The following is a 12,408-nucleotide window of genomic DNA, read 5'->3' as shown; positions in this document are numbered from 1 at the left end:
CAACGTTAAGCTGAAGAATCCCCTAAAGTAAGTTTATTTTAAAAATCAATGATTAGGCATGTCTATAATTTTAAATATATCATAATTTTATTACAGAAAAAAAAATATTTTTCATTTTTATCCACCAGCACTTTATATATGCCATTGTACCTGCTATCTATATTTAGCAATTTGAATCATAAAATTTTGTTAGTTTTTTAACGTTTCTTACATCAAGCTATTTCTTTTTGTCCTCTAACCAAAATATCCTTGGATTAAGGATTTACAAATTGAAGTTTAAAATAAAAATAATAAAAATGACTAATATAAATAAGCTAAGGTTACTAATTAATGAATAATTTTATGATAATATTTTAGAATTTTTGTAATTGTCATTGATAGAGTGATGGAGACTAAATTATGATAAATGAGATGACTTTAGATTGATCACGTGTGACTACTTCTTCTGTAGGCATCTTCGTTACTAAATCTAATGGTCACTACACTTTTAAAGTTAGTAACACTATACTTTTTAAACACTTTCGTATTGTTTTAATATTATTTTCTCACGTTTTACATATTTATAAATTTTAGGCTTAAATACCTTTTTGGTCCTCATTTTCATAGTGTTTGTTGCGGATGGTCCTCATTTTGACAGAATGTTTAAAATGGTCCTCATTTGTATCGAATGTTTAAAATGGTCCTCATTTGTATCGAATGTTTAAAATGATCCTCATTTTCGCAATTCGTGTTTTATTTGGTCTTTACCTGTAACGCCGTTAAAATCATTAACGGAGCATTGTACCACACCTGTACAGTACACGTAACACACCCTAATACAAACTGTGCCACCTGTACAATGCTCCGTTAATGATTTAAATGGTGTTACAGAGAAGACCAAATAAAACACGAATTGCGAAAATGAGGACCATTTTAAACATTCGGTAAAAATGAGGACCATTTTAAACATTCTATCAAAAGGAGGACAATCCACAATAAACACTACGAAAATAAGGACCAAAAAAGTATTTAAGCCTAAATTTTATTAGTTTTTAGTTTCGTGCATTTTAACTTTAAAGGGTATTATATTTTTCAAAAGGCTCTCTCACTATATTACAGACAAAGTTTTTGGTGACGCTTAAAAGAAATGTGTAAACACGATCTCAAACTCATCGTTTGTTTATAATTAGGGATAGCAAAAATATTCGTGCCCGCAGATATCCGTGGATAAAATCCGCGATGGATAGTTACTATCCGCGGGTATTTATTACCTGCGGGTAGCAGGTAGCAGGTATTTTAATACCCGGTTATAAACGGGTCGGGTACGGGTATCATACTATCCGTACCCGCGGGTACCCGTTACCCGCAAAAAATTAAAATTAAAATTAATTTATATTTTATTAAGTTAAATTTAATTAAAATTAGAAGTAACAGTATATTTTATTATGTCAAATTTAATTATAATTATAATTATAATTATAATTTAATTTTTATTTTATTTTATTTTATTTTTATAATTTTATATTAAAAAATTTATAAAATACATATTTGTTTAAATATTTGCGGGTATCGGGTATCCATGGGTGCCCGTGGGTTTTAAAAATATCCGCGGATATTTTTGAAGCGGATACCCGACGGGTAAACGGGCGGGTAATGGGCAAATTTTTTTTTAGCGGGTCGGGTACGGGTATCATACTATCCGTGCCCGACCCGACCCGTTGTCATCCCTATTTATAACGTTGTTTAAGGTAAGAAGCAATAATGGCGTTCAACAAATCATCTGTTTGTATATATAATTACGACGGTTTGGAAAACCATCATTTAAATTTGTCTGAAACTATAAAGAAAACACAATATAATGATGGTTAGTGTTAATAACACCATTATAACTTATCTTTATAAAAAAATTGTAATTAATATACCATGATGATATTGTCATAATCGTCGTTGAATATTGTGATATAACAACGCTTATGGTTAAAATTGTCATTATATATTATTTTTTTTAAATGTGTTTGAAATTATGAATTAACTCAAAACTTTTCATATTTTCATTCACAATTTTAGCTAAGGTCTCTGCTTCAACATCACTGATAATGTTCTTTAATCCATCTTTCATTGTCGAGTATACAAATTCAAATGTTTCAACCACACCTAGAGTGTTTACCAATTCACCATGCCACATTCATATTGTATAATTCTTGTTGGCCACCCGTGTCGGACTTCCATGGCGGACAAAACATGTGACCGACACACGTATGATACTATGTCAAATATGTTCTATTGGGCCAAAAATGACCTTTTTTAGGGACCCACTGGAGAAATATGGCATAGCCCGTGAAGGCGTCGAAGTTGAAACCATGGGTGGAGTCACGGTGGTTTCCAATTGGGTATTAGAAGTAAAAGAAACTCGTGAAGACGCCAACAAAGCCTATGGTAGCGAAAATCCCAAACTTTTCAGATAGGGTAGCGAGAATTGCCTAGAGTGTGCAACATTTATAATTGTAATATTGTTTTAAACTTTGTTTTTTTATAACAATAACGACCATTGTTGATAGCGATGACTTTGCCTAGAGGACATGGTGTAAAGGCAGCACATACTATTACTATTGTTTCTTTTTTGTCATGAAGAAGATAAAGAAGAAGAAAAAGCGATATGATCCTATTCAGGAAAGAGTACTATCGTTTCTGAATTTGAATCTTCCAAAAACACAATGAGAATAAATCAGAGAAGAACGCAAAATAAGACAGAGATGGAAGACGCCATAATCTAGCAGATGATAAGTCAAGTGAAGATTCGTCACAAAGATGTAATCTTTGATAAGAACCAGAAGCCTAAGCCAAGAACAAAGAGAGAACAAAGAGAATCCCCACTTTAATGAAATCAAATTCAATATATCACTAAAAAGTGTCTACATTAATTTTTGGTACCTCTATATATAGGTACATAAGTTTAAGAAAATCTGGGAACCCTACAAGAAGGCCTAACCCAAAGAACATAAATATATAAACTAATTTATAAAAGAAAGTCCAAAGTCTAAAAACATAAATTAATCTTCCTACAAACTATTATTCAAATGTGCTCCAAGTCATGATCTTCATATCCTTTGAATTTTTTATTGCTTGTAGAATCAGAAGCATTGAATAGATTTGATCTTCCAATCTTTTGCTCCTTGCCCTTCTCATAGGTCCTTTAAATTGTAAAGGTTCATTTTCAAGTTCTTTTTGTATGAAATCTTGGGATAATCATCTATCATTCCCTCCTTTTTAAAGAGAATTTGTTCTCAAATTTGTACCACTTGAAGTTTAGGAGATAGTCCTCTATTATACCCTCCTTCTTAAAAAAAAGTTGTTCTTAAATTCGTTTCACTTGAAGATTCCTTATCAAAAAGAGTTGAAAGCTTATAGTTTTTTTTAATAAATTAATAATTTATTATATTATTTAATATTCTGAATTTTTATCCCATAGAAATACTATTCATCAATAAGAAATCTATGCTTTATTTAAATTTTTTGTTCATTTATTATAATTGTTCATCTAATAAAGTATCAATTATTTTCAATAAAATTATTTAAATATCAATTTATTTATTTTTCATATTTTTATATTATTTAAATATATTTATTTAAAATTTATAATTAATATAGTTTTTCTAAATATTAATTAATATATTTTTTATATATTTTTTAAATATATTGATTTAGTTTTTTTTATTTATGTAGTTATTTAAATATTAATCAATATATTATTTATATTTATATACTATTTAAATATTGGTATTTAAATTTTTTTATTAATATAGTTAGTTAAAAAAAAGTATACATATTGACGTATTCGTATCCTTATTTTTACAGTTTAACCGTATTCTCATATCAGTGTTTCCGTTCGTACCCATATCCGTAATTGGGCTTCAAAACTCACAACACATATCTACTTAATTCTCTATCACATTCTTGTGACAATAACTTGATTGTTGCCACTTGAAATACCTTTCATTGCTATTTATTTGATGCTCAGAATATCTGACTTCTCATTCACGGGTTTGGCCGTATAGTAATGTACTCGGAGAAACGCCACCCACTCTATGCCTTTTCTCTTCTTTATCTGCAGGAAAATATCACTTAAAAACCTAGTTTTCATATATCATGAAAATTTTACTTTAATAATGAAATATTATATCTAAACCAGTCATCAAAGACACCAAGAAATATGTTATTTAAGATTTTGAATAAATTATATAATGATTATATAAGATAGGTTGATTGTGAAAATATCATAACTCTTTTCTCTGCAATTATTTGCAAAAGAACGCACATGATCCGCATAACTTCTTGTGCACTGTGTTCAACGTTTTTTTTATCACCATTATATAATATCATTTGGAGCCTCGCTAGAACGAAAAGATAAGATGACATGAGATTTGTGGGAATAAAACTACATATATGACAATTTTGGTGGTATATGAGAAGAATGATAAAAAATGCGTACGTCTTCATTCACACAATTGGATTGGACCACCTAAAAATCCATAAAAAAAAAACAAACGAATTAAACGTGGGGATATAATTCACCAAGATGTCACATGAAGCAATCTCATCACGACTCAATACATATGTTACTGAAGAAGTGCATAATTCAACACAGTTGGTTACTGGTTTGTGCAAGTGATGAGTTCGAAGATGACCAAGTTGTTTCTTCTTTTCCTCGTCCTGGTTTCCTTCACATGTCTCTCCTTTGCTTTGCCGAGTGCGTACTCCATTCATGGGCGTGACAAGTTGGACAAGTTTTCTTCGGAGGAAGAAGTGTTGCAACTGTTCCAAGTGTGGCAGAAGGAGCACGGTCGTGAATACAGCAATCCAGAGGAGAAGGCAAAAAGGTTCCACATTTTCCAGAGGAATCTGAGGTATATCAATGAGATGAATGCAAAGAGAAAGTCATTGACGCAGCACCGTTTGGGTCTGAACAAGTTTGCTGATATGAGTCCTGAGGAGTTCGCGGAAACCTACTTGAAACAAATAGAGATGCCCTCCAACATGGAGAGTAGGAAGGTTCAGGATGATGACGACTGTCAAAACCTTCCTGAGTCTGTAGATTGGAGGGAGAAGGGTGCTGTGACCGAAGTTAGAGATCAAGGGGAATGCCGTAAGACTCATTTTGAGAAAAAGCATATTGTTATTGTATTTTCATAGACTTTTATCTCTTCTTCAATATTTTCATTATGCAGCATAAACAACATACATAATTTTGTACTGATTTATCATGTTACACTCTGTTATCAGAGAGCCACTGGGCTTTCAGCGTGACCGGGGCCATTGAAGGAATAAACAAAATAGTTACCGGGGATCTTGTCACCCTCTCTGCACAAGAACTCGTGGACTGTGACCCTGCCAGCCATGGCTGTGCTGGAGGCTTTTACTTCAATGCATTTGGTTACGTTATCGACAATGGTGGCATTGACACAGAAGAAAATTACCCTTACACGGCCAAAAACGGTTCTTGCAGGGTCTGCTTTACACTTTATTTCTCCTGGCAACTCTAAATTTATATGGAGACATTATCTTTGTCGTTAATTTAAGGTTTTGGTTTTTTCTTACAGGTAAATGCAAACAAGGTTGTTAGCATTGATAACCTTCTGGTTGTGGATGGGACAGAAGAAGGTCTCTTGTGCCGTGTTAGTAAGCAGCCTGTTAGTGTAAGCATAGATGCAACCGGGCTTCAATTTTACAGTGGTGTAAGAATATTTCTTTCTCGTAATGGTTGAATATATATATATATATATATATATATATATATATATATATATATATATATATGTTGTATAATGTTGTCCAGAAAGATTATGCGAATTTAAAAATTTTGTTGTGGTAGGTATAACTTGTGAATGATTGTGACAGGGAGTGTATGGTGGTGATAACTGCTCGAAGAATTCAAGGTCTGCAACTCTTGTGTGTTTAATAGTGGGTTATGGTTCAGTGGGTGGAGAAGAGTATTGGATTGTGAAGAACTCGTGGGGTAAAGAATGGGGAGAAAATGGTTACCTCTTGATCAAGAGAAATGTTAGTGACGAGTGGCCTTATGGTGTATGTGCCATCAATGCTGCGGCTGGTTATCCAATCAAAGAGGTTTCATCATCTTCACCTCTCTTATCTGCAGACATATAGTACTATCCATCCTTTTCAAACCAATAGGTTTTCTCTAAAGCACAAAACCTTTGTGTATGGGCATATTACTACTTAAGTATTTGCCTTCAAAATAATAAGCTTTGTGTGCTAATTTGGGTTAAGGTGCTTTAATAAAACAATGGATGGTAGTTCAACTATAGTTGCCTTTGGTTTTTATTTTTTTGCTCTTTTATTTATTTTCTTTTCGATAAGCAAAGATTTGGTAATAAAAATTTTAAGCTATGTTCGACTAGCAACGTCAATATATTTTGTAACACGTCAATAAAATAAGAAGGAATCCTATCCTCTATCATTTAGAACGTTGATGACCTTTTAAATAGTAAAATTTGTTAATATTAGCATTTCTTGTAACTTTCTTTTTCATAAATAATTTCATAGTAATTAGTGTTTGGTAGCGTTGTGAAAATGGATTGTTGTATACACCCAACCTAGCACATATCACATTCAAGTTAAGCTCCATAAAAAGTTTCAAATTCTATTGAACCCATTGAAGACCGGATTGGGCCTGGTGCATCTCACAGGTAGTGATGTTAAAAAAATTGATACTCCCAAGCATATGCAGGTAAAATCTACAATATATGCTAAATATATATATATATAGATATTCCTAATAGAATAGATATTTGCGAGCAATGAGTATATATATTTAAATTATCTGTTTAGTAATGAAGTGATCCATGAATGCTTCATAACTGATAAATGGACTAGAAGGCTATGTATTGGTAGGCCCAATGCACAGGTTTTACAATTAGACTTAAAGATTTTAGAATTTGGTAAAATCTGGATAATTTAAATATCAAAAGAGTTTTCAATAACTTATACAGAAGAAATGAAATTCATCACCAAACAAGAATTATTCTCTTCACATAAAAAATTTATGTAAATTAGGAACAATCGCCCCCCTCGAAACACCCTCCCGAACCAGTCCTGCATATTGTGAAACTTCCAAATATCGTATCAATCAAGCACTGTTTTTGCAGACTAGAATAAAAAACAAATGAAAAAGAAAACGCAACTCACATCAACAAATTCCAAAACTTCATGTCACACTCACAATTACTCAATTTTAAGATATTTTTGTTGATTTGACCGGTAATTTTTATCTCAAGGTTCTTAATGGAAATAAAAATGTGAATACATTTTATATTGTTGAAAATTTTGGTTGAACTAATCTTGCAAACATTTAATAAAACCTTAAGCTTCAAAGATAGTCCCCTCTTCAGAAAAAAAAAAGTAAGTAAAAAAACGGGGTGTTAATAGCAATTCCTTTTTGTCATATATCCTTGCCCTGCTAGGCCCACTTTCCCTTGAGGAGCACAGCCCAGAAGCAAGAGCCAGCGTGATTAATCATGAATCGCAGCACGGGGTTATGTAGGTATTAGGTAGATTTATTAATTACAATAACAGTGATATTTTATAATTAAACGAGCATAGAAGTGTATAATCATTACATTTATTATATTAATTATATGAGGATGAAGTATAAGTGTGAAACTTGTAGGGTGATAGCTTCATCTACTTAACTTACCATCCAAAACGATTCCAAGTTCATTAAGAATCACTACATACAGAGGCAAAAGGAAGAAGCCAAGATCACGTGCCAGAGATGACATTTAGCACCTGGAATTTTTGAACCGAACTACTCGTCAACTCACGGATCAATGGATACTTTTAAACCACTCTCTATGCCTCTTTCTTTTGGCCTTAATTTCATTACAATACCATCGCTTTGCAATTTGTCATTTTCTGAAAGAGGAATTTCTTTCAATCTCCTAATATCAATTTTCTTTTTATCTCATGTAAATTATTTCACATGTATTTAGATATTTAATAATTGATTTGGATTGGTTACTTAGAGCTATCTTTCTTACTACATATTCTTGTTAACGTGTTGGAATAAATTACGTCGGGAACCTTGCCAATTAAAATCACTAAGGAGGGACCAAAAAGCTTTCGTAACTGAGGTGAGGACTAATTTAGTGGAAGACCCAGAATTATTGAGTCAAGTCTTTTGTAATTTAGTATTTGCATCTGACTAGTTTTAGAGAATAGTTGCAATTGCTGTTTGACCCTTCTCCATAGTACCCATAGTACCCAATGGAGTTTTATTTATTTTTCTTATGTGTCCAAATAATCAACCCTTGCTCATAGTCCAAACAGACACGTCACTCTTGGTTTTTCAAAAACATGAATCATTGTATCAAACTATAATTATTCTGCGGTGATTACTCTGATTAATGGAGCCATTATTAAACTACAGGAACACGTTAATACATCAAATAATTTGATTTTACGTTACATGAGGTTGGCTAACATGGATATGTGTTCCTCCTTATATTCATGGTACGAAGTATTGTCAACTCTTTCAGATTGAAGATCATAATTTCAATTTTACATTCTAAATCAATTCTCACACTTCCCCTTCAATCAAACCATATCCAACAACAAAACATCCCATATTCCATACCAGCTTTGTCCCCGTAAATCTCAGAACTTCACGCTCGCCAATTACGTCATGGCCCCAAACACTTTAAAAAAAATCGACAAGTCAAAAATAAAATAAAATAAAATAATTCGCAATCACCCACTGAAACTTATTTTTAGTTTTTTAAAAGACTATCCATCCCTCTCTCTTTTCAATTTCCGTTAAATTAAATTATCTGTCAAGTTTCACCTTCCGAGTCATGTTCAATCGCCGTTAACTCTCTTTAAAACATGACGCCGTTGCTTCCTTCCCACTTCCTCTATATCCACTAGCCGCGAACCTTAACAACATTAGAGCAAACAAACCAAGCTCTGTTTTTTTTTTTTTTCCTTTCTTTCATGCTAGAACAGGAAAACCAAAGCAGTGACGCAAAATGAAGCCCCTTTGCAGATTCTTGATTCTCTTATCGCTATTTGCTCTGGTGGAATCGTCATGCAGCAGTGAAGAAGAGCACGTTTTGGTGTCAAAGGCTTTCAAATCAGTCTCTGGCTTCGACGCTCACTCCTGGTTTCGAACCAACTGTTCACAAGCTCACATCACCAGAATAGTACTTCCATCCCAAAACCTCACCGGCACAATCTCCTGGGGCTACCTCAGGAACATGTCCAACCTTAAGGTTTTCGATCTCTCAGGAAATTCCTTACAGGGCCACGTGCCAAGCTGGTTTTGGTCAACTTCATCCTTGTTGGAAATAAACCTCTCCGGTAACAGGTTCGGAGGGAGCATCATTATCCACTCCTCCAAACCCACAACACAAAACACCTCGTTTTCAATTTCATCCGTTCAAACGCTCAATCTCTCCCACAACAGGTTCACCAATTCAATCCAACTTTCTTCCTTCCACAACCTTAAAATCCTCGACCTTTCCAACAACAACCTGCGAACACTCCCCACCGGACTCCAAAACCTCTCCAGGCTTCATCACCTCGATCTCTCAAGCTGTAATCTCCATAGCGACGTAAAGCCAGTTTCCTCTCTTCACTCACTTCGCTACTTGGACTTATCGAACAACACCTTCACGGGAAATTTCCCTTTTGATTTCCCTCCACTCGCCACCCTCGAATTCCTCAACATCTCCTATAACAACTTCACCTCATCAACTAGCCTAACCAAGTTCAACAGTTTCGGTAAATCAGCTTTTATCCACGCTGGCAACAACTTCACCTACGACAGCACCGCGTCCAAAACGACCAACAACAGTAAAAACTCAGCGCAATCCACCCACAAGAAACAACGGAAGCGAAAATACAAAACGCTGATTGCTGCAGCGTCGTCTGCGGGATTAGCAGTTCTCCTAATTCTGTTGTCCATTTGGGTACTCCGCATTGTTATTCGGAAGAGGAAGCAACGTGCCAAGAGGAGCAAGTGGGCGATTTCGATGCCGGTTCCACTTGGGATGAACGTGGTGACTAGCAGAGTGGAGAAATCAGGGCCGTTCGCTTTCGAGACTGAATCGGGGTCAACGTGGGTGGCTGACCTGAAGGAACCGTCTTCTGCGGCGGTGGTGATGTTTGAGAAGCCGTTGATGAACCTTACTTTCAAGGACCTCATTGTCGCCACGTCACACTTCGGGAAAGACTCGCTGCTGGCGGAGGGAAGGTGTGGACCCGTTTACAGAGCCGTGCTGCCGGGGGACCTCCACGTGGCGATCAAGGTCCTGGAACACGCTAGAGACGTTGATCCTGATGATTCGGTCGCCACGTTCGTTGACCTCTCAAGACTCAAGCACCCCAACTTGTTGCCCCTCTCCGGTTACTGCATTGCTGGTAAGCGTGCCGTACTGCACACTCTGTTTCAAAATGTTTTCTTTTTTCAATTTTCTTGGCTCTGCGCTCATTAATGGCTTTCACGGGTTTTAATTTTCTAATGTCCTTGTCTGTTCTGTTCCATAACATGTTGCCTTCTGTTGTGTCATTCTTTCCTTTCTTTCTTCTCCAAATATAAAATCTATCGTCTCTGGTTATGATTGCGCGTGGTAATTCGTGCGCACTGTACTTTCCGCAGGTTTAAATTTTGAGTTCCCACAATTGCCACATTCGTAATGTATTTACCATAAACTTTCTTGTTGTCATCCAAAAATATATTGTCTAATTAGGTTGTGTTGTCTCAATGGACCCATTAAGTTTGAGCTGAATTTTTAGTTTGAATCCACGTATGAACAGCTCGCCAAATTTTAGTTTGTTTCTTATCTAGCTGAAGGAACATGACCTAATTTATAAGGGAAAGGGAGATGTCAAGCTACCCGTTATAGTACTGGCACACATTAGTACGCATTCCTTTTCAATTGAGAAAATTAGTTATTATTATCATTTTTGCATACTCATAGAAGAAATTTAAGTATTCTATATATAAAAACACAAACACGACAAAAAAAGAAGTTACCTTTTCTAATCAGAAAATATAAGCATATTTATGTATTTAATTGAATAGTTATATTTATTATTATTTTGGTGAAATTTTCAGGTAAGGAGAAACTGGTACTGTACGAGTACATGGCGAACGGCGACCTTGGAAGGTGGCTACACGAGCTTCCAACTGGGGACACCAATGTAGAGGATTGGACAAGCGACACGTGGGAGATACAAAACGGCGCCGTCGACGACGGATCCCCCGAAAAGATGGGGTGGCTGACACGACATCGTATCGCGGTTGGGATAGCGCGTGGTCTCGCGTACCTTCACCACGCGCGTTCGAAGCCCGTGGTGCACGGCCACTTCGTCACCTCCAACATTTTACTCGCAGACGATTTCGAGCCCCGGATCTCCGATTTCGGGTTGCGACATGACCGGAACCCGAACGGAGGCACAGAGGCCGACGTGTACTGCTTCGGGGCAGCGCTGATGGAGCTCCTAACGGGGAGGGAGAGCACGGCGGAGACGGTGGCCGCGGCGAGGAAGGCAGTGAGGGAGGGGCAGGGCGTTAGGGTTCTGGACGAGAGGCTCCTGGTGGGTGGTGACTCGGTGGTGAGTGAGATGGTGGAGACTCTCCGAGTGGCGTTTTTGTGTACGGCGGAACACCCTTGGAAGAGGCCCACAATGCAGCAGGTTTTGGGTTTGGTGAAAGACATTCGTCCTCATGAACAGCAACTCGTGACGAGTTGACTCGTCAACCCTATATTTATTTTATTTAATTTTTGGGCGAAAAGCAAAAGTTGAAAAGGACAAAAAGATGGGCATGGAGAAGGGGAAGCGGAGAGTAGTTTACTCTTTTTTCTGGGGAGGGGGCAAAGGAGCAGGGAATCCCACTCAGGAGTTTCCATAATTTATTCGTTTTCTTCTTTTCTTTATGTGCTCTCTTCACTTTTAAAATATACATATTTTTTACTTTTTGGATTTTATTTTGTCTTACCCCCTCTTTTGTTTTTGCTTTATTCTGTTGTTGTTGATTTATTTATCTTTAGCTAAGATTAGGAATGTCCCTCGGGTAGTTACGTGTTTTGGTCGTTGAATGAAGGGGACCATGGACGAAAACATACGTAGAAACTTCATGAGGTGCTTTCATTCTTGATTTGTCAATACGAGGGGCTGATTTATGGAGGTGCTGGTCATTGTCCAAGGAATTACGTAGGGGCCTGAGTTTTCGTTTTTCAATGATTTTTAAATTTTATGGGAGGACATTTATTATGTCCGTTAGTCAGAATATTTTGTGTCCATGCATGAAAGTAGAAAACTCTATGAATGATTGCAAAATTACGTTCTCAATCAATTAAATATCAATAATGTGATGATTTTTAAGATAATCAATGTCCATCTAACGTCATG

The 12,408-nt window shown here is 35.9% G+C and overlaps 2 protein-coding genes across 2 annotated transcripts; both read left to right on the top strand.

Moving 5' to 3' along the window:
- The first annotated feature begins 4,580 nt into the window (after positions 1 to 4,580).
- Positions 4,581 to 6,299, top strand: LOC114177061 (ervatamin-B-like). Its single transcript, XM_028062292.1, has 4 exons — positions 4,581 to 5,122; positions 5,260 to 5,483; positions 5,577 to 5,711; positions 5,875 to 6,299. The coding sequence occupies exons 1-4, from the start codon at positions 4,648 to 4,650 to the stop codon at positions 6,139 to 6,141; spliced, it is 1,101 nt and encodes a 366-aa protein (XP_027918093.1). The 5' UTR covers positions 4,581 to 4,647; the 3' UTR covers positions 6,142 to 6,299.
- A 2,594-nt stretch (positions 6,300 to 8,893) lies between these two features.
- On the top strand, positions 8,894 to 11,984 carry LOC114179392 (calmodulin-binding receptor kinase CaMRLK-like). The gene is made up of 2 exons (XM_028065718.1): positions 8,894 to 10,413; positions 11,111 to 11,984. The coding sequence occupies exons 1-2, from the start codon at positions 9,021 to 9,023 to the stop codon at positions 11,746 to 11,748; spliced, it is 2,031 nt and encodes a 676-aa protein (XP_027921519.1). The 5' UTR covers positions 8,894 to 9,020; the 3' UTR covers positions 11,749 to 11,984.
- Positions 11,985 to 12,408: the final 424 nt, after the last annotated feature.

Source organism: Vigna unguiculata, chromosome 3 (genome assembly GCF_004118075.2).
Source record: "Vigna unguiculata cultivar IT97K-499-35 chromosome 3, ASM411807v1, whole genome shotgun sequence".
Taxonomy (NCBI): Eukaryota; Viridiplantae; Streptophyta; class Magnoliopsida; order Fabales; family Fabaceae; genus Vigna; species Vigna unguiculata.
Note: the sequence above shows the minus strand (reverse complement) of the source record. Positions and strands in the feature narration are given on the sequence as shown.